This window comes from Ammospiza nelsoni, chromosome 1, assembly GCF_027579445.1.
Source record: "Ammospiza nelsoni isolate bAmmNel1 chromosome 1, bAmmNel1.pri, whole genome shotgun sequence".
Lineage (NCBI taxonomy): Eukaryota > Metazoa > Chordata > Aves > Passeriformes > Passerellidae > Ammospiza > Ammospiza nelsoni.
This window is the reverse complement of record NC_080633.1, coordinates 122,510,884-122,538,179: the sequence shown is the minus strand read 5'-3', so window position 1 is coordinate 122,538,179 and position 27,296 is coordinate 122,510,884. Positions and strand designations below refer to the sequence as shown.

General features: G+C 39.7%; 1 protein-coding gene across 5 annotated transcripts in view; it reads left to right on the top strand.

The window, feature by feature from the left end:
* The first annotated feature begins 448 nt into the window (after window positions 1-448).
* JPH1 (junctophilin 1) overlaps window positions 449-27,296 on the top strand; it is an 82,434-nt gene continuing 55,586 nt past the window's right edge. For all 5 annotated transcript variants that reach the window (XM_059467697.1, XM_059467704.1, XM_059467690.1 and 2 more), the window contains exons 1-2: window positions 449-956; window positions 7,222-7,978. In XM_059467697.1, the coding sequence (XP_059323680.1) occupies window positions 578-956; window positions 7,222-7,978 (1,136 nt within the window). In that variant the 5' untranslated portion in view covers window positions 449-577. The remainder of the gene's footprint in view (window positions 957-7,221; window positions 7,979-27,296) is intronic.

The window sequence follows — 27,296 nt, the reverse complement described above, 5'->3', positions numbered from 1 at the left end:
TGCCTACTTGTTGCAGGGGCTAGCAGGTGCAGCAGCAACCTGCCCGGGAGCCCCAGGGGCGGGCAGCGCCGAGGCGGGGCAGGGCACGGAGCCACCCCCGCCCCCCGGGCACCGCGGGCGCTCCGGCCCGGCCCGGCCTGCGCGCTCCCGGCTCGCCCCGCCCCGGCCCGCGCGCGCCCCCGACCAGCGGGGGCAGCTTTTCCCGGGAGCAGAAGGCACACGGAGACCCCGCGGGAGCGAGCGGGCGAAGGCGGCTGCTCCCGCGGCACACAGCCCCAGCCCCAGCCCGCCCCAGGGGCGCGCACCTGCCCCGCGGCAGCGGCGCGGCCACACCGGGGGCGGGCCCGGGCGGGAGCGGAGGGGCGGGCGGGGAGGAGCGGGGGGCGGGCGCCGCTCGCCGCCGCGGGGCTGCGGCTGGGCTGGGCGCGGGCGGCCGGCCGGCGGAGCGCTCGCAGTCGCGGGGAACGCCGGGGCTGTCGGTCGCGCGGCGGGCGGGAAGGGAAGGCAAGGCAAGGCAGGCGGAGCAGGGAAGGGAGCGGGAGGCGGCGGCGGCGCCGCGCTCGCCCCGCTGCCCTGGATGACGGGCGGCCGGTTCGACTTCGACGATGGCGGCACCTACTGCGGCGGCTGGGAGGACGGGAAAGCCCACGGGCACGGCATTTGCACCGGGCCCAAGGGGCAGGGCGAGTATGCCGGCTCCTGGTCCCACGGCTTCGAGGTGGCGGGCGGCTACACCTGGCCCAGCGGCAACACCTACCTGGGCTACTGGGCGCAGGGCAAGCGCCACGGGCTGGGCGTGGAGACGAAGGGCAGGTGGATGTACCGCGGCGAGTGGTCTCACGGTTTCAAGGGGCGCTACGGGGTGCGGCAGAGCCTCAGCACGCCGGCCCGCTACGAGGGCACCTGGAGCAACGGGCTGCAGGACGGATACGGCGTGGAGACCTACGGGGACGGAGGTGGGCGCCGGCGGGGGGCGCCCCGCGCGCGGCGGCGCCGGGGGGCGGGCGGCAATGGGGGTGGGTGGGGGGTGCGCGCCTGCGTGGGCGCGCCGCGGGAAGGGCCCCTCCTTCCAGCCCCGCGCTCTCACCGCCGCCCTCACGCCGGGGCGCTTCTCCTGCCCCTGCCCGCGGCCGTGCGCCTTTCCCGGCGCCCTTCGCTCGGCGCCCCCGAGGCCCCGCTGGCGGCCGGGGAGCGCCACAGGTGCCTGGCAGCCGCCCCGCCCCACTCTGTGAGGAGCCGCCTGGCCCCGGCTGCGCTCCGAGCGCGCTGAGCTGTCCGGGCTCAGCGCTTTCTCCCGGCCAGCTGGTAGAAATCCGCATTACGGCCGCCTGCGGACGGCTTTCCTTTCTCCCCGCCGAGGCGGCTCACGGGCTCCGTGCCCGAGGTGGCGATGGCCGGGTGGCCGCGCCTGGCTCGGGGAGCGAGCGAGGCGGGAGAACCCCTGGCACCTCGCCCCCTGAGCGCCGCGTTAGTGCGGGAACGGCAGGAACCTGTTCTAATAGAGCCCTTGTGTCCGCTCATGTGCGGGTGTTGTGCGCTCGATGCGCTCGGCTTGTAAACAGGAGGCTGGAGCTAATGGAGTGGGCACGCAGCTCGCGTAAAATCAATGAAACTTGGGTCCACCCTCATATAATAACTCCCGATATTACAAAAATACGGGGTGGTTTCAAGCATCCTGCTCAAGGCAGGAGGTGTACAGTGCACTCACACAGACCTGCCTCTCACACCTTTCCCCACGACAAAGGCAGTGTCCTAGGGCTGAGCCTCACCGCGGTGGGCGTGCGGAGCCGCGGCGATCCGCCCTCCGCTGGAGTCGGGAGCGGTCAAGTCAGGGTTCAGCGAGGTTAACGAGGGCTGGAGATCACTGGAGTGCTCACTTACAGTTCTTGTACCTCTGTACAATAAATAAGCCTGATACTCTTTAATTCAGCCTTTGCTGGTGTAATGTCACTGGCCTCGCTGAAAGTGCCACCTGCAACTTCTGCAGAGTTGCTCTTCAGCTAGGAACAAGGGAGCGGGTTTGGTCTGTTCTAACAGGAGGAAAACGGGTCTCAGTTTTAGGACTAGACAGTCGCTGGGATTTTTTGACAGAAATGCTGGTTGCTTCAGCGTTCAGAAACGTGTTCAGTTTCTGAACAGGCGGGTAATAGAATTTACCAAAATCAGAGGTACTGTTCACGTGATGTGACTAAAGGACTAACCCATATATCAGCTCTCAACAGATGCTTTTGCTGGTTTCTTCAAGGAATTTTGTCGCATCATCTCTGGTGAAACTTTCAGGAGAATGGGTATTTTTGTATTAAGCAGAAAATTAGATATTTGCAGGTGGGCTTCTATTCTTTCTTTTCCAAAATAGAAAATGTAGCAAGTTGGTAAGATTCAGTTCCTTCAGACAAGGAAGTATGCAGTGGGTTTTGTACCTTTCTGTCCCCTTGTTTAGAGATATTTGTAGCTGTCCAAAAATTGTTTCCTGGTGTGGAAATTTGTGATAATCAAAGACAGCAATGTTTTTGGATTAATTAAAAAAAAAAAAACCAAAAACCAACAACATAAAGGAAAGAACTCACCAAAATCAAAGTATGGAAGAGATCAGAATTTCAATTTCTCTTTCATTGCACAATGCACTTTTCAATTTTTATTATATTTGTATTGGCTAAATACAAGCGGTGGCTTTCCTTTTTTTCCTCCCTTGCCTTCTGGAAAAGTAAATTGCCATTCCATTAAATCTTCTAGAAGATATTTTCTTAAAATAAAGTTGTTTCTACCCTTTTTTCTTTAGGTTTCTTGTGGCTTTTAAAAAAAATCTTAATATAGTATTGGTTATTGGAGATAAATTCTCTCAATGTTTAGACTTGGAACAACATAGGAAGGATCCAGTTCACACTGTTAGCTGAAATCTGTTGTCATGACTCCAGTCTTGCATGTTGCAGCTCATACGAACAGAGGGTGTGAAGTCCCATTGATTTTAATGAAAGTACTCATGAATGAAGCAGAGCAGTACGTCATAGATGTTTGCAGATGTGCTTTTGTTTTCATGCTCTGGGAACAATAGATGTATTTGCACACCAGAACAACATCTGAAATGGGTTTATAAGGAAACCAGATTTACACATGTATCTTTAACATAATTTAAAACAGTTGCAGGAAAGCTCTCTCTTCATGAATACCAGTGTAGAGAAATAACTCATTAGACTGTGCCAACTGCCAGTTTATTTTCAAACTCACTATAATGTAGATCTCTTTGCTGCTGGCTTTTTGGTTGTTTTTATTTTTTTTTAGTATATCCCCAGTACATTGCTTTAAAGTGTATTGGTGGTATTATGAGATGTCATTGAAGGAGGGAAACAGAAAATAAGCATTGACAGTGTTCCTCAGTTTTTGCACACAACGCTTTTCATGACATGAGTAATACATGTCATGCTGTGTTTAGATGCTTACAATTGTCACTCAGTCAAATCTCTGAGGAAAACACTATGAATTATAAATCATGATACTTCATTCATTGCATGTGATTACACTGGGCTTTCAAGTGGCCCATCTCTCTGTTCCCTGCAGCAATCTGGATTTTTGTGCCTCCTTTAAACTCCCTAGGTTTTGTTAATCTGTAACAAACCTAGGAGGAGTGACTGTGGCCTTATTTGAAACTTCAGTATGTCTAAATTGGTTATTTATGGTCGTTCCAATAACAGCAAAAACCAATTGCATGTTGTCATTCCACAAAGGGAGATCAGGGGAAAAAGCACCCTGAAGCAAAGGTCACATATGCTCATTGATTTCTGAGAGGTCTTCTTTCTAGGTCTACGCTTATTTAACATCTGAGGGAGAAAAGCACAACTTTTTTAAACCACAGAATATCTGAATAAAGGATAAGAGCAAGTAGAGTAGTTAAACTCTCAGGGTTTTTTACAGTGTAGTTTTAAATTTTAGCTGCAAGTGGGCAATGGCATTTACAGCTGTAAGATGCACCAAGGGTGTTTTAGAAGGGATGACACACTGTAACTAAGGAAACAGATTATGAAATTATATCTTAGAACAACTTGCCAACAAAAAGAAAAGGAAAAAAAATACACTTTCTAATAGCTCTCAGGCTTAAAATATGAACACCTTTCCAAGAGAACCAATTAAACACCAGATCGATGGTCAGCAGTTGTGGCTGAATGTTTCTTCAGTTGCAAAGGATAGCAAGCCCAGCTTTTGAAAAAATTAGTGTTAAACAATGTTACTATTTTACGGTCAAATATAGTTTAAATTATGTTGGTAATTACAGTGTTAATAAAAATTTCAATAATTTTTAGAGGAGCTGCTTTGAATAGTCAACTGTCATATAAGGTGAAACAGAATGTGGTGTGTGTGTTGATATATTGTTTCTGTTTATCTCTATGTAGAGAGATAGGTAAATACTGGATATGTTTTCATCTTCATATATGGGAAAAGCTTTTTCATCATGTGTTATATCATAAATTGTTGTATTTAGTTATATTTCAGTATTGACATATCTTGCTTGTTTAAAGATCTCTAAAATTTATTGAATAAGGTGATGCAATTAAAGTCTGATATAGTAAGTCATATTACTGTACAAGGTTCTTGTATCTACATTCTGGACACTGCTCTCCATATTTCATTAAAATACTTTTCCTTTAAAGTGTGAGTTGAAAAACCAAGGAAAATGAGTTAGCTTTTTAGCATTAGTATCAGAAGCGTTTCCATTGAGACATCTGTAATGACAGAAATGATAAGAGTTACTTGCTACACTGCATAAAATTCAGCCTAAATATCTCATACTTTTTAAGGATGAGATGAGTACGAATCTTCCATTTTCTTTTTTACTATTTTCTCTTTAGAAGAACATGCATTGATTTTATTTCCCCAGTAGAAAGGAAAATTGGACTAGTGGATAGCAGTACATTAATTGTTGTTGTTTTAATGCCTTTAAGGGCAGCTGCAAACACTTCCCTTCCTTCTAGAGTAGCAAAAAATACATGTCCTTAATTAAGTATTTTTAAGCTTTCCATTAAACACATGTTTATTAATTACAATATGAGTAAGAAAAAGAGGCTGACCTTTTACTCTTCTCTAAAATTCTGTACTGAAATACTAGATTATGCTTGAAGTCTGATGTTGTAAGCAGCATGGAGAGCCATAATTGAGATGCTACTCTAATGTAATATTGTGGTATAATCAAAATTAGACTTAGATTTATTATTTCAAAATTAAATTAACTAGTGCAGAACAATAAAGGGGTTATAATATGTAGTAATAAGTATATGTAGCCAGTTTCTTAGTTCCAGCATATCATTACAGATCCCAGAATAATTAGGGACAAAATGAAGTAATTTGTGCACGTAAAATATTAATGTATTTCCAGGAATTTTCTGTTTAATAAAACAACAACAAAAAAATATTGTGGCTGTATATTTGCAGTATTTACAGAATATGCAATACCATGCATTGTGCTCGTGTTTCTATTTATTCTTCTCCATATGCTGAGTTTTTTAAAATAATCATGTTCCTAGATTCAGCACCCTTACAACCAATGCAGTAGTAGGTATCCAGGATACAGAGAATGAGAAAGAAACTAAGAAAGTTATTTGTTTGTGTCAGCAGCCATCTGTTAAAAACCTTCCACTTGGTAGAATTTTCTACCAACACGGAATAGTTACCTTTTAGAACCTATCTAGTATTATATAATAGTGAAAACAGACTTAGCAAATTTAATTGTGTGTTAACACTGAAATACACGTTAGCAGAAGAGGTAATGAGTAAGGCAGTACTTGGTAAATGGTGGACATGTACACAACCAAACCAGTATGTGTATATGGAAGAGATTTAATCTCAAAGCAAATGAATCTTGGATCTACATATTTAACTGCGATTACTGCATAAATATTTTCACAAAAATTTTATCAATCGCTAAATTTGTCTTGTGATATTTAGTTCTCTGAATAGTCAGTAGATGCTCCAATTGAAGTAGATCAAAATTTTAAAAAATAATTAAAGATTACTTATTCTCTGAAAAAATATTCAAAGTAGCTTAAAAAAACCCAAAAAAACCCACCAGCACTAGGTGGGTGAGCAACTTCATTTTGAGGAGCTTAAAGTAGTTTAATGGGAATTAGAGTGAAATTACATCACAAAAAAAGTTATCTTCTACTTGCTAGTTACGGTATCCATGCAACCTTCCTTTGGAGCCTCTGGTAGAAATGGCCTTCAGAGAGCAGACAATGGAAAGTGTCAAAATGAAAATGACTTTCTAGAATAAAAGAAGAAAAATTGCTGTAGTAATCTGATAAAGGTGGGGTTTGGCTCCAGTGCAGCTTTGCATGGCCATCCATGACTTGTCATATCGTGTACCATCTATCCTCCTTACATTGCTGTTTAAAACTTTTTACAAGAGTAGTTATGATTAAATGTTTGCTAGAACGTTGTGCAGTACTGTGTTACTGCCTTGCCTTTCTTACATACTGCAGAACAAAAGAAAGGCAAAAAAAGGGCTACAGAATTCATGCTTTTGATCTCTGTCAGAACATAATTCAGAATGCAGCACATATTTATGTGCTGGGGATACTAGAAAGTGTTGGTATGAAGAGTTCATAAAGAGAAAGGGGTCCTAAGGTTTTGCTCTTTCATTCAAATCCACACAAAAATTTTAAAATATTTAATTTTACAATGGAGGTTTATGATAGTGTATCCAAAAGCCCATAGGCAGACAATCTGTCAAATAGCTCCTGACAAGGAGAGGTCTATAGTCACCTTAAACCCACAATAACAGAATGGTTACTTCTCCTACTTGCTCTTTCTGTGGGCAGCTGGGCACAAGAACTGTAAGTGTCCTGCTCTCTCCCTTCTCAGCTGACTACATATAGTGTGTCTCTGTTTCTGCTGGCCACCTTCCTATCAGTCCACCTTAAAAAAATGTTGAGGGAGTCCTGCATTAGAAATTTCTCTCAATTTTTTTCCCTGAACAGGTCCATTAAAAAAAATGGTTATGATTATAGGTACTGTGTCTTAATTACTAAAATAAATCAGCTGTGAAAGTGAAGGATTTTCTTCAAAATAATTTATAAGAAAAACAAGTAACAAAAGTAGTTTATCTGTCTGTGTTGTGTGCATCTCTTCTTACCAAAATCAGAGCTGACAGTGTAGCGTTGCCTGTAGCATATTGGATGGAGAGAGCTAGGTCTTCTACAGCTTCCTAAATTTAACTTCTTATTATTTTAAAAGGTACCTACCAGGGGCAGTGGACAGGAGGGATGAGACATGGCTACGGTGTACGTCAGAGTGTACCCTATGGCATGGCCACTGTGATCCGTTCACCTCTCCGAACATCTCTGGCGTCGCTTCGAAGTGAGCAGAGCAATGGCACTGTTCTGCACGACGTCACTTCAGACAGTCCGGCTGGAACAAGAGGAGGATTTGTGCTCAATTTTCACAGTGATCCAGAAGCCATGGGCATTAAGAAAAAAGGAGGCTTATTCAGAAGAGGATCCCTTCTGGGTAGTATAAAACTTAGAAAATCAGAGTCTAGGTCATCGATATCTAGCAAACGGAGCTCTGTAAGGAGCGATGCTGCTATGAGCAGGATTAGTTCTAGTGACGCCAACTCTACAATTAGTTTTGGAGATGGTGACTGTGATTATAGCCCTCTGGAAGACCACGTTGATGCTACCACTACAGAAGCCTACATGGGTGAATGGAAGAACGACAAGCGCAGCGGTTTTGGTATCAGTGAGCGATCAAATGGTATGAAATATGAAGGAGAGTGGCTGAATAACAGGAGGCATGGATATGGATGTACCATGTTTCCAGATGGCACCAAAGAAGAGGGAAAGTACAAAAATAACATTTTGGTCCGTGGAATAAGAAAGCAACTTATACCAATACGAAACACAAAAACTAGAGAAAAGGTGGATAGAGCAATAGAGGGTGCACAGCGAGCAGCTGCCATGGCAAGAACCAAAGTGGAAATTGCAACCTCAAGGTAAGTTATCAACTGGAAGGTTGCAGACCTTTGTGGTAGTGAACACTTGCTCACCTCTCAGTTTCATGTGTGTAGCTCTGTTGACTTTCGTGGCATTATGCATTTGGAGCTTAGAGCTTCAACTGGTTTGAGTATAGAGTTGGTGTTTGTTCTGTAGCATACTGTAAAAATAAATTTCCATTCTTGATATATTTCTGCTTTCTCTCAAGAGCTGCTGCATTATGCCTTTAAACCCATTTGGAAAATAAAATTGGTGAGGAATGTAATGAATTATTTGGGTGAAATGAGGTAAAGTTTTAATATTTTCCCATAGCCATGCTCCAGTTATACTTACTTACTATATTGCCAATTTTTTTGGTAGCATCTGAAACTGACTGAAGTTGCCCATTTGAGAATAGGCATCTTAAGATGCATCTCTTTGTCTGAGGTGCTCTTGGTAGGAACAGCCTAAGAATAATGGTCGAGGATGTTGTGCTTAGAGGCTGTTGGTTTGGTTGCCAGGACAATGTCTGCCAAAAGAGTTCTTTATGAGGACTCTTCCATTTTGGAGCATGCTTCTCCTCAACTCATCTGATCATACAACCACCACCTGAAATAGGGGTAGTCAGCTTCTCCCCGTGCCTCTGCCAAATGTTTGAGATGGGAGAAGTGTGTGAGTATTGGTAGTGGAGAAAAGCGTCATTTTCACTTTCAACTTCTAACCAACAACCAAGCAAAGTTTCTTGAAATGAAATAGTTACAAATTAAATCAGTGCGGACAATTTTAATTGGTTATATTCTTAAGTTTGAGAGCTCTTTAAAAAGCTATTTCATTTTTATTGCCTTCCAATAAGTTTCTGTGGTGATTTCTCTATTGATGGCTTTAGTTTGTTTCCTCAGGCAGGCTTTTCTTGAAATATGCTTTGAATTAAAAAAAAGAGTCCAGAATATGCATGAAAGAAAATCTTCATGCTATTTTAGAGAGAGGATGTCACATTACTCTTTGAGCTGAACAACTGATTCCTAATTTAGTGTGGTCACTAGTGTGTCCCCAGTGACTACCCTTTTCCTGACAGTCATAAGAAGTACAAAAAACTGCTTCAGTAGGAGAGCTTGAATATATAAAATGCTCATAGCAAGAAGTAGTTGAGACACTAAGATGAAGAATGTAGCATACCATTAAAGGATTTTTCTGAGAACTGGTCATGTAAGTAACTAAAGGGTAGCATGTATTTGGTTACTTCTATAAATATATGTAAGGCATAATATGACAGCATACCGTATTAGTAAGGCAGATCAGTAATACCTAACTTTGAGAAAGTACTGGATCCCATTTATGTTCTGTCAGTACATAATAAGCCCTAGTTTAAAAAAAAAATAGGTGGGATATATGGAAAGGGGGACTCACCCCTTTGAGCCTGTATAAAGCTATTAAAAAGCTGTCGTCTGAGACCATTACATTGCAAGGCACAGTGAATGCACTTCCTCTTCAAGAAGTGTCTCTGAAGTATTTTGTTTGCTTTTCCTTCCCTTTGATTTTTAGGTGAAAGACAGAGATCAAATTGCTTCTTTTGGAACAATTCACCAAAACAATGTTGATTTCTTGAAAATACATTTTTGAAAGTGCAGCAGAAGTTGTAGTGCAGCTGTGACCTGGGGAAGTCTCCCTTTGGTTTCTCAACTAAAAATTTCTCTGAAACATTCCCATGACTACCAGGATAGACAGCAAGATGGCAGATTCAGGTGTTCTCTCTTTTTAGTAGCCACTGACCAACTGTACTGGCACTGATTCAAAGGCCGAGAGACCTGACACCAAACTGGGCAACATCAGGCATGAAGATAATATTAACTTCACTTCTGAGGGCATGTTGGGCTCCCCTAGTAAGAATGGCAAGACCTTTCCTATCTTGCAAATTTTCAGTTCTTTTGAGTATCTACCAGTAGGAGCAAGGCCATGGACACTGGTGAACTAAAAAACTGTCTTAGCAAACTGTCTTGGCCAATTTTTTACCAAACTGATATATTAATAATATAATAATTCTTTGGACGATAGCATTCTTGCAATGTCTTTCTAGATGAATGGTGGTCCTGTCTGTTTCCTGACAATTACTACTGCACAAAAAAGTCTAGTCTGCCTTCTATAATTTCTCTAGTGTGTAATAAATACAAAGGTGGTTCTGCCCATATGGCATCACCTCACTGCACAGTGGCCTTCTGTGTTTCAGACTGGACAGATGTCACCAGCACTGTGTGCTTGCTGTAGATTTCCATTCCATTAGTTGAAGAACTCGCTAGATACACCTTTTCTCACCCCCAAAACCATCAAACCAAAGAGCTAGAAATCCTTACTCTCATCCAGATACCTTCCTTTTCAGTGCAGCTTGGAGTTGCTATTCTTCCTGCATACAGGAAGAATATTCCCAAAATGTTTGTTCAGCCAAATGGAAACAGACCATACTCCTCTTCATAGCTCCCTGCTGGTCCTGACAGGCTTGGCTGGTAGTTTGACCTGTGACAGATGTCCATACCGTCTTCAACGAGACCAACCACTGTTTTGCTTTATATTCTCAATGTCTTTTTATGTCTAAAAGTCATCTCTAGTAATCTGTGTAATCTTTCTTTGTCTAAAGTGGCAGCTTTGTCTAAAGTGGCAGTTTTGTACACAAAGAAAAATATAAAAGTTGGGATAAGTAGTGCTTGTCTGAGCCTGAATTTACATTGGCTCTCCTGACTTAGCCTTTGGGTTTTTGAGGTATTTGTACTGAGGTGTTTTGAAAATTACAACAGCATTTCTCAAAAGATGGCAAATTGCAACATTATGTGATTTATAAAAAGCTGCTGTATCAGGAAAATAATTACTAGCTTCTGCTACACAGATGTGTATTCAAAACAGATTAGAAATTAGCAATGAATAAAAATTCTTTTAAAATTACAGTGCAACTTAATAGATTTGATTGTGTATTAGTTTTACCAGCTGTATTTAAGGAAAAAATGTTTTGGCATAAATATAAAAATCCCAGAATTTGAGAAACTTCAAAATTATGCTCATTACTTTCCCTTTTCAAAACTTTTAAGGTGCCTTTTAAAAATACCATTATTATGGGGAGTAATTAATTCAAATTCGTCTTTAATGCATTGTACTAAAAGCAGTCAGGTTTATGTGCTTTATTTGGGGTCCTCCTGTCTAAGAGGAGAAGCTGCTTTCCAGAAATGTTTGATTCTTCTCTATACATGTGAAGTGCTTTAAATGCTGAAAGATGTATGTTTGGAAGAGCCTTTTGTAAGATATTAAAAAGCCTCATGTGTTGACTCAACAAGAGTCAAGTGGAAACTCATTTTGAGGATAACATGTAATTCTCAATGTAGGGATTTTGAACTTCCTTTTCATCACTGTCATGTGTCTCACTCAAAGGAGATACCGCTCTGCAGTTCAATATAAACTGGAATAACATTAGAGCACTTCTTTCCTAGTAAGAAAATTACTTAAGTTTTCATTATTCTGTATTATATTAACTTTGCCTTTATCAATATTTATGTACAAAATAAAAAACTGTATTGTTTCTGGAATTCATTTTCAGAGTTTGAACATAAAGTTATAATACTGAGTATCACTGGGTGTTTGTAAAATACATCAGTCCTGTAAGTAAATGTGAGGCAGTGGAAGCAGAAGGAATGATGTTTGTTTACTAACAACCCTTCATATTTCACATTATTTCAGAAAAGTCGATTTTCTGCATTCAGAATTGAGTGTTCTGAGCCAGGCCTTTTCTTTTTCTTTTTCCTTTTAAATATTTTCTAGCTAATTCTCCCCTTAAAAGATATTTTCCTCTAAGTGTCGACTCTCTGAGGAAGAACAAACTTTGCAAGCACACAGAGGGACATGATAAAAATACTGTAAGGGTAAGAAATATGAACCAGAAGATCGTGTATGAAGGAAAAGAGAGAAAGAACTCAAAAGAGAAAAATATTTCCTTGTTGATACTTTCCTTACATTTCATTGATCTTTCAGGTCATAAAACAGATTCAAGAATTAAAACTTGTTGTTTTTTCTCCTTTTCACAAAAGCGAAATACTTCTAATTACTTTAAATTTTGAGTGAGTTTTAAGTGAAGCGTATGTATTGTCACAGTGTGCCATGAGAACTTGTGTCCACCTTAAAAGCAATATTGTAATGGGCTCTCATTACAGGAGCACCTGAGATTTGGTGAAGCATAATGGTTCCTTTGTGTTAGGCACTGCACAAACAAATTATGCTGTCTGGAGACCTTGCAGTCTGGGAAAATGGCTGTGCCCAACACATGAAAAGAAGCTGGCAAAAGACTGGGCCAGAGAACAAGATAACAGTAAAATCAATATCTTGCTACTAATAATATGGAGCAGTTCCTCCTTGTTAATTAGCTGTCTGTGCTCAGACAGCAGTGACTAGCAAGCCTCTAGTCACTCTAGTGCTCTTTTTAAGTGGAGCACTGAAGGGGGATTAACTGGCATCTTCTGCAGTGATTTCTTTTTCAGAGCCGCTTTTTTAGACAGCTCAATTTTATTTTTAACATGTTTGTGTCCAAGTCCACAGATGCTAGAGCTAAATTTCAGCTTTTTTTTTTTTAATAGAAGCTGCTGAAACTCTGGTTGTGATCCTGTCTCACAAGCAGGCTGCTTTGTTCTACGTGGCTTCCAAGGAATCTTGAGTTGTTAGAAGTGGATGCAGGAGGAAGGATTGACTTGGTAGTGGAGACCCAGAATAACTATTTTGTTTGGGAGTGAACACACCTTCACAACATGGACTTCCTTTGGGACCCTGCTGTCCCTTGCTGTCATCGTGGCCTGGTGCCAGTAGTGACTTGTGTGATGTCCAGTGCTAGGATGAGTCAGAGAACTCCAGTTTTACCCTGAGTCCTGGCCTGCTGCTGCCCCAGCCAGGGCTTGGACACTTAGCATTGCCTTCAAGTTGCTGGGCAGCGCCTCTGGCTCAGCTGTCCACCCCAGAACACCCACGTCCACAGCACAGCAGTTACTCAAGAACCTACTGCTTACATTTTTCATAACCTCGATTCAGAGTAAGCTTCACCATGCTGTGTTACATGGTGGGGTGATATAGAACATATGGATGTCTCAGGAAGCATACTAGGTGGTTTATTAGGCAGCTCCTTTGTTGTGTTCATTGCCTTGTGTGACCAGTGTGCTCATCTTGACCTGAACAAACTGTGATTTCTAGGGAGAGCTGAAATGGCACGCATGTGATAGCACAGTTTGTGTCCACACTAGAAGGCAGCTGCCCATCGTTCCGAACAGCATTGAATTATTTGTGCCACACACAGCTTTCCATGATGGATTTAGCTGACTCTACCACTCTCACTTTACTCAAGAAACTAAACTGGACACTTGCAAGCCTGGTGCCTCACACGCCTTGGAGATGCTTTACTTATTATAGCTGAAATATGAACATTGTGTTTAGGAATAGGATCCAGCAAATACCAAAGGTATTTATATAAGACTGCTTGCTTCAGTACAAAAAGCTGCCTGAGGTTCAAAATTAAATCACTTTTAATCATTTTGCTACATAGTTTGTTTGAAGATAACAAGTGAAATGCTGTGGTAAAACTTAAAATAGGTCTTGAACTACTATAGATAGTAATTTTAAAGTTAAATCTGCATTCTTTATAGAAAACCACATGTTCTTTGAATCCTGTGGGAGTTACACCACTAACTTCATTGGGGCACATATTCCCTCAGATTTCACAAACAACTCATTGGTAAAAGAATATAATCTTGGACTGTTCCTCAGTTATTTGCTGGGGAATGAATAATACAGCTGTTTGAAATACACAAATTGTATAAACATCATTACACAGATTTCTTTTTACTTTCTTAGTATTTAATGCACCAAGATTATGTGGCTGAAAATATGCAAAATTAGTCCTGTACCATATCTCAGCTTGAAATTTTAGAAGTATTTAGTATTTAATTTTATCTAGTATTTAGTTTTTTATCACATTACCTATATCCAAATATACCTACCTATAGCCATAAGCTTAATAGGGATTTAAGTTTTTTTAAAGAAGTTTTGGTGCATATCCAGTCTTACCTTGTGTTTGTATTAGACACAGAATTGTTACTTGAGAGTTGCTTTTCTAAATTGTTTAAAATCAGGAGATTGCTAGTATAAGATTGGAAATATTCAGTGCTTTCAGAACATAAATGAAACAAAACAATGCTGCACCACTGCTTTCAAAATAACCCTCTAAGAAAGCCTTTTTCTGCTGTACAAACATTCTTAAAATATATTCTTTTTTCACATGGTAAGGGGGTTTTTCCCCAATTTCCAGAACACTTAATTGAGAAGCAGAGATGATTTTTGCAGTAGTAGCCCAGCAGATGTACGTGACAACATTAAGGCTTTTTTTTTAATGGTACTGGGATAGACAAAGAGACTATTATTTTTTTTGTAGACACAGAAGATGAGTTGTTAGGCAGATTCTCCCCTTATTTTTTATATAGCATATCAGTTTTGATCTGTATTACAACAATTGCTCAAAAGCTAAGCTGCAAATAGCATCTGTCTTTACTGACTTGTAGGAGAGTTTCTGTGATGGAAATAAATATGAATTCAAATAACAAAATCTGGATTGTTTGTACTGGTTAGTCATGTGTGAACTGTAGAGTTAAGTCATTAGATTTATGTTATTTATTGCTATAAAAATACTCTCAGAACCAAAGAGATATTTTGTATTTCCACTATATCTAGTACAACTGCATACATACATTTAGTGGTACTAGTTGGAGCTTGAGTTATTTCCTTGATGTTTTGCTCAAAGATTAAATCAACTCATATAGAACATTCCCAGCTTATTTCTTCAAAGAGATAAGAAAACTTGCTATCATCTAACTGTAACATTGTTGAACAGTATTCTGTAGAGCAGCATGTTTCTCACTGAACAACTACGGCAGAAAAATACTCATTTAAAGGATTCATTCATTGATCTAATTCTATATTTTCCTAATAACAATTGATTCATTTTCTCAAAATTGGTGTAGTTCAATGAGTGGTACTGTTTGTTTGAATACTAATGGACCAGTGATACATATTATGACTTTTCTTCATGTTTTTGGTGATTAATACATTTTTCTGCTTTATGTATGTAACAGATTTCAGTACATGCTTGTGTACACTGACCTGCATTCTTTTGTCTATCTCACTATGATCTTCTTCTTTCATTACTCCTAAATTTGCACTTTGTTTTTCTGCTTTGTTTGTTCTTCTGCAGTTTTTTGCTCTCATTGTCTGTGGAGGTAGAGGCACGACCTCTTTGTGGCTAGGGTCCAGGAATAAATTTCTCCACTAAAGTTTGCCTCCCTCAAACCCATGTCAGCGTTTAACATCTGAAACAACCTATTGATTATTCCTGTTGTCCTCTCAAGATTTACTATTCCCAGATCTGCTGAGTAGCAGTAGCAGTCTCCCAAGAGCTCATTCCCAAGGTCACCTTAAAGCCACTCATAAATAAAGTCAGGGTGGTTCTGCTTTGCACATCACTCTTACACTTAAATTGAACTTCATTCACCATTAAGAGGCATCAGTGAATTTTGTGCATCCCTTTGTTGCAGTTTTGCCTCAGACTTCTCTGATGCTGCCATTCACAAATTCAGTCACTTGGCTGTTCAAGCTTTTCCTTGGCATTTAAGAATAACATGAGTTCTCAGCCCTGAGCCCTGTGGGTGTCCAGCACTAAACCGCAGTTGGGAGAACCAGTCATTTAGTCTGTCCCAGTATGTTCTGTTTCTGAATTAATTTTTTGTTCACTTAAGCACTTCTTCTTTCTCTTGTTTTTTTTAATCTTTATTTCCAGACTTTCTGGTGAGAAATGCTACACTTTAGGTTTACTACGTTAAAAGTAGGGGTTGATGAGAAATTATGGTATTACTGTTTTGCATTTAAAAGTCAGAAATTTCCTTCTGTATCTGACTAAAATGAAATCAGTTAAATGTGAATTTTCAGCTCTTTTGTTCTAGGAGGTTAAGAAGACAGGTATCTACATTCTTTTATCTTACCACACTGAATCAGGTGGGTAAGGCTTGTTCAGTTGCCTTATTGCTATAATGCAGCACCTCCACTTCATGCTTGCCTCAGGTGTTCCTGGCATATATAAAAAGAGGCAGAGGTCATTTTGCTGCTGCTTTAGCTTTCCTTTCTGGCTTTGGGGTGAATAATTTCAAAGATATTTTTTCTCTGAACTTTCAGACTACTTTATAAATAAAGGAGTTGGATCATGACACTCTTAGTTCTGCAAAAGAACTCAAAATCCAAAGGTGGAAACAGGCAAGACCCAAAACATTGTCGCTGTTGAGGTGGCCTGTGGGCAGATATGAGCGTGCATCACAGCCCTAGTGTGTTCTTGTCTGGAGCCAGGATTTCATACCTGTTGCTGGTTAAAAATTTGATTTCCAAAGGGAAAAGAAAGGAGACCAAGAAATCTGGATGACCACTAAACTGAAGTGACTTCCTAGGATCTGGCTCTGTGCGTGTGCACGCATGTGTGCGTGTGTTCTGCCCAAGTTCACTTTTTAAGCTCCTTCGCTTGCAGGAATTTGTGATGTCAGTTGTATAAGCATCTTTGGAATATCCTTAAAACAAAGAATATAGTGCCAAGTGCTAAGATAAAAAATGTATTTCAGGAAAAATAAATTAATCATCCCTAAAGGTGCCTAAAAGATGTGCAGATGTCATACTTAGGGACTTGGTTTAGTGGTGGACTTGGCAGTGGTGGATTAACCTTTGGAGTTGATGATCTTTGGTTTTTCACGTTTTAAATGTTTCTAAATTTATTACCATTCACAACATCATTTTGTGCTTCAGAGAAGAGTTCAGTTTTGGAAATCAGATTAGCAATAAAGGTTGGAATGGCATCACTTCCATTAAAATCAACAGAATAGCTAAGTTGGTGACTTACTGTGATATTCAGAAATGTTTGATTTCTGAAGATCTGTTGAAGTATTAGTGGTTTCTGGTGAAGAGGCTTTCTCTTTATTCCAGTGGTGACTAGATTCCTTGTGCGAAACTTAACTCATCTTGAGAGGTCTAATATTGCCCAGCATTCACAATTTCCTAAAGGTGCAATGTATGGGTATAAATATTGTTTTATATTCTCACTGGATAATGAAATATGAGAAAAAAATCATAATGATATATTACAATCCCGAGCACTGTTTGATAGGATAGGCCATATGGGTGAAGAGTGCAATTTTATTTCCTAATTCAGAGTTTATACCTGTTCCAGAAATTGATTTTAAGACAGAAATGGGACAGATAAAAATTAGTGTATATTTTGTATGCTTAAAATTTAGACCACCTGCAAGAGATGTAGTTATAGTATTTGCTCATAATTGAGCTTTATACAACCACTTGTTATCAGGAAAAGGCACTAAACATTTTCACCTCAATGTCTTTGACTGTGACATGCACAAATATGGTGCATTTCTGATGAAAAATTTCTTCATGGACCTCTGAGGGTGAACCTTTTTTAGCAGAAGGATTAAAGTACATAGCATTTAGCTTTTAGCTTTGCTGGGTTGATGAACAATAAATGCAGAGATCAATTAGTCAAAATTGTAGTTCTGAATAAATTTACCAAGGAGCTTGGGCTAAATCTTATTTGATGTTTTCTTCAAATTTTACTTGATCGGGATATGCTTTGAATGGCTTTTAACAGTCCACTCATTAGTTCCATCTTTGTAATGTAACAGATACTTGATTTGAATTCACTTGCTCCTTACACGTGTGGTTAGATCATTATGAAAGTGATGATGAAGTCTGAAAAGCAGTTAAGTTGTGAGTTACCTGCTGAGAGGTGACGTGCTGCATGACACGAGGAACTCTGGCTGCAGACCTCCATGGTGAGTGAGCAATGTGAAGGAGCTGCTGTCTCTTCCAGGAAGGTCTGCATACAGTACAGAGAGACCATCAGAGGTCTCACACGCTTGTCTGCACACCCAGATTTTTGCTGTTTCTAACAAGGATGAAGCCAGACTGGAATCCTTTCAGTATAGAATACTATTACATTTTGGACATTAAAAGTCCTCAGAAATGTTGAATTGTGCCCTGGTATTTGAGTAGGGGTTGCACAAGACTTGGGTCTGTGAAATGCATGAGCTCATTTCCTCTTAACGAAAGTTCTTCCATTTATTTGCTATTTCACAACATATTTAATCAGCTCTTTGTAACAGTGAAGGCATTTTTGGTTGATGGTTCAAAGAACATACTGACTGGGTCTTCATAGGTCAGTCTGAGAAAACTCAGCTTAAACTATCTTCAGAAGCCCTGCCTGCTTGTTCAAGGTCCCTGAAAATTTAAGAAACACTGTTGTTCTTTTAGTGTATCTAATGTGATACTTTAAAAGATACTTTTTTGAAAAATATGACTGATTTCCCTGGAATTTGCTGGTGCATGAAAATGTGGTTTTGGGCAGATGTATAACCTAGCACTGCTTAATCCATGCAGGAAAATAGTTCTGGTTTTGCAGAAGAAATTCACTTTGCAGAATTAGGGTGACAGTTTCTTCTTGGATTTTCTGCTTTTATATGCTCACTGTTAAACTTAAAACCATTTCCTATCTCTCTGACTCTGAAACCATGTATTGTCTTTTCATTAGTGAAACTAATTCACACCTTTACGTCTTTTTCTCTGTTCTTTGATGCTGAGTTGTCTCATTTTGCAAGTAGCAGTTTCAAGGGAAGCAGAAATTGAGCCTGCTGAGGTGCCAGTCCGCTGAGGATACATTTTGTGCACAACTTCAAAGCGTCCATCTCTTAATAAATGAAACTTTAAAATAGATTGGGACCTTTTAACGTTAAGTCTGCTGTAGTTTGTTACACTAAGGAGTGGTTTAACTCATCTTTTTTCAAGAATATTTGCTGTTTATAAAAATACTTTTGTTGTCCTTTGATGGTCCTATTCCCATATTTTCAGATTAAATACGCTTTGTTCCTCTCAAGATTAATATGTAACAGAATGTAAGGGGAAATGTTTTCTGTTGTTTTTGAAAAAATTCTCTTCCAGAAAAAATAGAAGTTTCTTCAGGTTTCCCAGACAGCATAAACTATGTGCCATCCAGAAATTGCCTTCACGCTTAATTTTCTATTTATTTTATTCTCTTGAGGTATCGCCAGCTGGTTTTCCATTATGAGATTCCTATTTGAAGTTTTTCTATGAAAGTTGCCCTTCTTTGTTTTTGTTTTCTCTTTAATTACTTATGTGCAAGTGTCACCCATTCCCAATCCTTCCTTAGGAATGGATGCTGTTAAAAATAATTTGAGATAATTTTTTATTTTCACAAAGATGTAAATTACTTGTCAATATCCTCATGTTTTGACCCTGTTATTGCTATCAGTGTAATGCATTTTCTTCTCTTGGAAAGAAATGCATTAGATGGATTAGCAAAGCACTAAAAATATCTTTGCTTAACCACCAAATTATATAACCATCCGATTTCTGTTGTCTGCTGGTCTCACGCTGTGGTACAGTTTAGAAATCTACATTTTACAATCTACATCAAGAGAAAAAAAGTTTTTGATTAACATCAGATCTTCTTTCAGAATATCAAATATATCTTTTTTTAATACATCATTCTTTATTCAAAAAGTAGGGTTTACCGAAAGCTTTTGATAACTCTGCTCACTTCAAAATTTGACAATGATGCTACTTTTATACCATATATTTCTTTTATTTTTTGATCACTCTAGGGTGATGTGTCTGATATTTGCTTTGGGTCTGTTGCTTGTTTCGGCAGAGGGGTATTTTTAAATGAATAGTAATTTAGATCAGATGCCCTGCTTAGGGCCATGGTACTCTGAAATAGGATGAATAGCTTTTCTAGAAAGTTCTTTATGTATGTGAGAGAAGATTTGATCACCATGACCTGGTTTAAAACTGAATGTCACATTTTTCTGCACTTGTTGTATCATGTGTAATAAAGGGTTTTCCAGGGCTAATCTATCTCAGAGACCTCTGTAAGGAGAGAACAAGTCTGAAATTATTAATCTTCCTTATATGGATTAAATGTTTGCAATATTTCCAGTATTTTTCTCTAAATTTACTGTGAAGATCTAAAGTGATTTATCTTTTAGTTTGCTATTACAGTATTTGCCTGTACAAGTAGGACTAGTAGTAAGTTGGTGCTGTAACTCAGTTTGCAGCAGTGAGTGAAGAAAAAAGAGGCTCAATTTAAACATGTAGATAACTGATTGAAATGCTCATCATCAATGTTTCTGATGAGATTGCTTTGTTTGACGGCAGTGTTTTATTTCTCTGTGTCCAGAAGATCATGTTGTATTGCAGTGGAGCTGTTGCCTGTGGTCAGGTTCCCTGCAAAAGGGCTGAAAGGTTTTGTTCCTTGTGGATGTGACAAGACAAGTCCCCTTGTATCCTAAGGTCAACCAAGTGTCACCTTAGTCTGCTGTTACATCCTTTCCTGCTGTTTGTTTTTCTATTGTGTAGCTTTAATTGAAAAGAAAAAAAACTTGAATGCATGAAAAAAGGAAATGATGCCATCAGAGCAATCACTTTGCATCTAAGGGAAAAGACTCCACGTATAATCAGCTGGCTAAAGGGCATGAGAACATCCTGAAAGGTAATTGGGCACCTCTTTTTGAAGTACTCTGATATATCCCATTAACTTGTTTAGTGTTGCTCAGAAACAATTTCTATAGACAGAGGCACATTACTGGGCCTTTGTTCAGGGCCAAAAGCTGCAGTTATTGCAGTGTACAACATCATCTTAAAGCTGGTGCTGTTCATGTGCTGCTTCTGGAAGGGTACCTACACAATGGGCTCAGACTTCTCATGACCTGTTTTTTTGTGCTCTCACCCATGATGTTCTTTACAAGTGAGTGGGAGACATGTATGGCTTTTTCAGATCCTTCTCTGAATGACTTCATAGCTGCAGAAATTTTTCTTGTAGAGTATGAATAGAGATCTGAAGATGGTACCAGTTGTTTCTGATGGAACAACTTAATATTGCACTTCAATATATTTTTACTCCATTCAGGCTGGAATATTTGTCTCCACATGTTCCATCTCATCTTTTAAGTTGCATAGACTCTGGGCCTTTTTATCATCTATGTTTTAAATCACTGAAATGGTGGAACTTAGTCTACTTGTGATCATGCAATTATTAGGAAACTGTATTCACTAATAATAAGAGGAGCAATGAAAAGATGAATTCCTGTAGAGGTTCTTTGGAATGCTGTTGTTCTTTTAAATGTCTTTATAAGCATTCTTATAAATGTCTTTATAAGCATTCTGCTGGCAACAATAAACATATTTGTTTGGGATTTTTTTCTCCCACTTTTACCCATGACTTACCAGGAAATTAATTACAGATTTCTAGTCTTCAAGTGTGTAGTTTGTTCTCAAAAGGAAGTAATTAGCCACGACCCATGGATGTTGTGATGTATGCAGTTGCTTCTAGCCACTAGAGAGAATGGTATGGAAGCATTTTTTTGGTCTCTTCTGTCTTTCTGCTGCTAAAATATAGCTTAATATTTATGTCAAAAAATAGGCACAGATTTTATAACAAAAGCCCCCAAACATAGATAAAAGCATTATGTTGAATATAGTGAATAAAGCAGGGACTTCAAGTGTAAGCATATTACAGTGGAAGCCTTACATTCTTCAGTAGCAAGAACAAGGAAAGATTGGCATTATTCAGATTATGGTATTTCAGAGTGAAAGCAGGAGAGTTTTAGCAGGGGGATCCTTGAATACATAGGAGTGTATTCATAACATTAATATGAGAAAATAATTTTCTTATTAAATTGATTTGAAGTAGACAACCAGAAGGACAATGATATTGTGGGATTTTAATAGGAAAATAGGCAAATGCTTTCATATTATAATTAGAAAAAGCCTACCCTTCCATAACCCTGAGGGATACTTTAAAGTGCACTTTATTAATCCTAGAGGATAGTTATGAAATAAAGTTTTAGTGAGACTATAGTAGCAATGTAAGGTGTTTGGTTTTTATTGCACCTGTCACTCTGAAGGAATGAGGTGACATTTCACGCTCTGATCAGCAACCCCTCGTAGCTCTTACTTGGCAAATTCTGAAATGAAGAGAGGCTGCAAAGGAGCATGTGGCTTGCTGCTCAGTAGATAAAGGGAGAAAATTGGTCAAGACTTGAAAACATTCACCTTACTACTGAAATAATTCCTGTGGTGTTACTTTCTTTAGGAGCAGAGAAAACATTCCTTTCTAATCAAAGAGCAGACAAATGGCTTGTAGTCCATTTGCTTTGGACTTTACTTACTCTTGTTGCTTTGGAGGATAAAAGTGCAAGCTGATCGTGGCTTTTAATTTATCCTTTACATAGGCTGCTGGTGAAATAGAAGATGTTGACCCTGCTGACATCAACAGCAGAACTCCCACTGGTTCCAGTGATAGCAGGGTATCACTGATGGAACAGTGCTCTTTGTGAGCTGCATGTTTTGTGGGAGTCACAGGCAGTTGCAAGGCCAAAGTCAAGATAGTGGAAGTTCCCAGATGGATCAGGAAGGAATAATCAAATACAGAGACAGTTCAGTGACCACTGAAGGAAACTTTTAGATTCTCAGTATGCTGTCCACTTCTCCTAATTTCCAGAAAAACTAAAATTCAATTCTTTTATGAATTCCAGAGGAACTAATGGTACCTTCTGAGATTTAGTCTTTGCCCTTTGCAAATAATGAAGCTTCTGTAACGAATCCATATGTCACTAAAGTTCTATCTGCTGTTACTCATGCTGAATGCTGCACTTTTCTGCATACTGTCATCAAAACCTGAGATTTGAGTATGGTACGGCTCAATGTGAATAGGGGTGACAGAATTTATTCTAGAAAGACATGTCAGCTCACTTGCTGAGGAAATCCATATTTCTGGAAATCAGCTGAGGGTTGGCTCTGAAAAGTAACTGGTTTGTGCTTTATTGCTCTACTAGTGAATCTGATTTCTGCATTTACATACATGTAAAAAATACTGCTAACAGATTACATGGTTTGCAGTAGCTGACTATAGAGGTTACTGCTTCTTTATTATTTTTGTAGTATAGCTTCTTCTGTGTTGCAAATATCCTCAGTGTACTAGCTAACCAGGTAAAGGCATTCCTTATGTGAGTGAGTTTTAATCATGATTTGTTTTCCTCAGCTTTACTCGCTCAGCTCCCGTTCTGGAAGGTCACCTAGGCAGTCACTGGTGCCAGACTTCCCTGGCTAGATGCATGTGCCATTTACCTCGTGGCAGGGAGAGCTGGGTGGGTTATTGCATGTGCAGTGCATCAGAGGCTTCCAAGGAGAAGAGGGTGTTGAAGCCATTCAGACAGCTGGCTCCCGGCTGTGCTTTTCCCCAAAGGATCTTTAGAAGCGGGTGTGGAATGTGCTGTGAAATTCTGGTAGAGTCAGCCAGACAGCCCTGTGGTAGAGGCAGCAGCTCTGGGAAGGATAAGGATCAGGAGTGGGCTGCTATTACTTCCAGAATAATTTAGTTGGCGATCCACCTGTGCTGCTCCTCCCCGGGTGTTTGTCCTGTCAAAAGCCAGCCCTGGGTGTGGTGAATTGGCCTAGTGAGGTGCCTGTGCTCCCAGGCCACAGGCAGGACAATCATCCAATGGGTCTGAACCACAGAACTTGGTTATGTGGGTTTGCTTTCCAAGCATGACATAAACTTTAGTGTGACCTTTCAGCAAGAGTTAGTTACAGTGGGGTGCCGTGTTAGAAATACCTGACCTGGGAGCAAGTGCTCTTTTAGTTTGTATGAAAGAGAGCCAGAAGGATGTGGTGAGTGTATAAGCACAGGTTTTTGTTGTATGTCAAGGTTGTGCACCAGCTTTATGTGTGTACCAAGAAAAGTGCAGCCAGCATAGATGACCTGCTCTAAAGATAAAATCTGATGAAGACTGGTGTTCATCTGCAGCATTGAAAGCCATATTGCCTTCTCTAAAGAAAAGCAGGATATTAACTGAGTGTTTTAGCTAACATAATTAATGGCACTATACAATGCAGAGTGAGTTTTAATAGAATATATTGTGATTGTTCTAAAGGAATATATGTGACATTGAGGGGGCCTCCTGTATTCAAGAGCTGACCTTTTGGCAGTAGCAGTGAGATAATATACAGCAGAATCTTGTTAATTCATGCTAATGACTTAAAAGACCTATCACAGATTACTTGATTTTACAACTTAGCAAGTAAGTGAAACATGATGACAAAACTTCAGGGATGCACACTTTAGCGGTATGTGCTCTGCTAATTTACCTCTATAGTAGCAGTTATGTTGTAAATATATTTGTAATAGATGAGTTAATGGACAGTAGTACTATTAATTGGAGCAGTGATGATTTCCTGAAATGACACTGTAGTACAGCAGCCTATTATTAAATTGTTTCAGTAAAACAGGACTAATCTAATAGTTCTGTGAGTGTGAGGCCACTGAAATGGTTCTGAAAGTAACAGATGTTGGCTTTTAATACTAATAAAAATGTTTTCTCCTCATATGTGTCATGTCATTTAGAATAAAAGTAATTGAAGTTACTTGGGAAAAGAGTTATCCTATCACAGTAATAGTATACAGGTATATATGTAAATAAAACGTTCATAATTTTTTTTTATTTTCAGGTTGAATTACTTCTAGAGCCCTAAGCCTATTTTAGCCTATGCTTATTCTTAAAATAGTAATTCCCAAATGATGGACTCATGAAACATCACATATGTTCCAGTAAATTTCTTAGTCTTCAAAATACAGAGTAAATATCTCCATTATGAGAAAGTCTTCAATTTTTTCTGGCCATTCTATTTCAGTCTACATCGTGTTCCCCATTAAGTACTACAAAAAATGCAGTTTTGTTACGGACAGTGTATTCTGAAATGAGAAAATAAGACTATTTCAGTTGGCCTTAGAAAAGGACACAAAGCCATTTAATATTTGTTATGCTCTGAGTGAATGAAGGAGCTGAAGTCTGTGTTGGAATCATCATATGCACTTGTTACTGTGCATTGGTGTGTCAGCAGAGAAGTCTGACTAAATAAGGCAATGCATGTGTAGAGCTTATCAGTGTTTGACAGGAATACAGTCCACTAACAGCTGATACAGTAGCCCATCTTTTCTGTGCTATCATCGTCTCTCTACAGTGGCACACAGATGTACATTTATCTTCTGCTTGGCTGCTGATAGTGCTCAAAACAGCCCTCCACCTTTTCTTTTTAGTTAGTGTACGCTCAAAGTAATACAAGTGACCTGAAACCCTTAGGAAGTCAAAATTTTTTTTATTTATATAAAAGCATATGTGAAGTTGTCAGCTTTCAAACTTTAGAGAAGTACACTGTGCCTTCTGCTTCTTCTCCCACCAGGTACTGTAGAGTATTGTGAAAATTGTTTGATAATATAAATAAAAACTTCAGGAAACTGCACGCATTTTTGTGCCCCTATTGTACTACTGTGCACTAAGCAATGCTTGTATAAATTGTCCATAACTTCATGAAAGCAAGTCCTGACTGATGGTGCCTTCTTCACTCAGAGGGTCTGATGCTGCTCAAATGAGTGTCTAAGCTCCCAGATCTTTCTGGGAATAGTATTGCACCTTGAATGTTCGTAGGTGCTTTTAAAAAAAATCCAGAGTAACCCTTAACACTGTTTCAGTATCATTTGTCCTGTTATACTGAGCTTGGTTGTCAGACTTTTTCTCTGTGTCATGCAAGAGTTTGGGATCTGACAATTTTATCCATAAAATTACTAGGCCCATAAATGCATCTTAAGATTTGTCAGCACCTTGCCTGCTACAGAGTGTCCCAAAACAATCAAACTAGTGACCTGCAAATGTGCTTTGGTACTGGGTGGGAGTGTAAATTTTTCTGCCTGTGTGGCCTTTTTCTAAGGGATTTCTGAAAAATATCAGACATTAATATCTTATTTTATACTATAAAGACAGGTTGGTGATTTGAGAATTCCTCCTTTTCTTGCAAATTCAAGTAATTAAACTGCAAAGCCAAGGCTGTTGAATTTCTGGCAAAAGTTTCTGTTAAAAAGGTCATCGATACCTTTTTTATCAAGCATGAATTGAAGACAATAGTGAAAAACCCTCTTCATTTCTCTATGGTACACTTTTTTATGCTCCTACTGACTGTCTTCTCAAGTCAAGCAAAAAGGCAGAAAGGGATGGATGGATGGATGGATGGATGGATGGATGGATGGATGGATGGATGGATGGATGGATGGATGGACCGGCTGTCATCTTTATTTGTGTCACTGATTTGAGTCTTTTCTCATTAATCCCTTTACATTTGCCTATCAAATGTGTGCCCAAATTGCTTTTTGCACATTCAGGTAAAAGTAGTCTTGATAAATTAGTTACTCTGATGTTACTGTAAATGGAATACAGGATTTATAAACTTCTGCATATAAAATCAGATCCAGTGAACTTGTACCTTTTAACCATATATTTGTATGTACTCTCTGCCACCCAGTACTCTACTTTGGCAGCTCAGTATCTTGCTTATTTGTTCTTCCATATTCCTCCATTACTGTTTTCCTGTTTTGAGAACAGCATCATCAGTATTCACCCTCCCCCCCTTGTCCTCCTCTGTACAGGAAGCTTGCTGAGGAATGGAGAGTGCTTGGCATGACCTTGAGAGCATTCTGAAGGTTCCACGTTTGTTTTGTGGGAACTTCACATTCTGTTTAAGTGTTTGACATACTGTATGCAAAATGATCAGAGAAAGGCTAAAATTCCCATAACAGTTTAGGAAAGAGTTTTCTGGTAACAGGCCTGGGAAAGCATAACAGATAAATCTGAAAAGAAAGACAGTGAGGCTTTTTGTTCTGATTTGTTCTTCCTGCTGTCTCTTCCCTAAGCTTGGAATGAAGAATCAGGTTTCTTTCCTTCAAGATTTGCTTTCCAGTCAGAACAAAGAAGGGACTTGCAATTCTGCCATGTGGAGAATGCTTACCTCTTGTACTCTCTAGCAGGATATGTGCTTGAAGTATTAGTTTCTTGCACACCACTTAGTGTCACAAAAATACAATGTGCCATTTCCTAATCAGGACCTTGTAAATCCTATTGGCCCAGCAAGCACTCTTCCAAAGTTGGTTGTTTTCAAAATGTCTTTTCTTCTTGCCCAATACAATGTTTTAAAAACCAAAATCCTGCAATTTTAGCTGACATCCATCTTCTTCAGTTCAGTAAGCTGGCTTAAATGCCCTAATGTGAGTTCACACATCAGTAGCGTTGCTGTATGCAGTATGTGTAACAGAGATGTCATTCTGTGCTCTGAGTCCATCTCTGATAATGGTCCTGGGAGAATAAGCAGTTCATTGGGATGTTT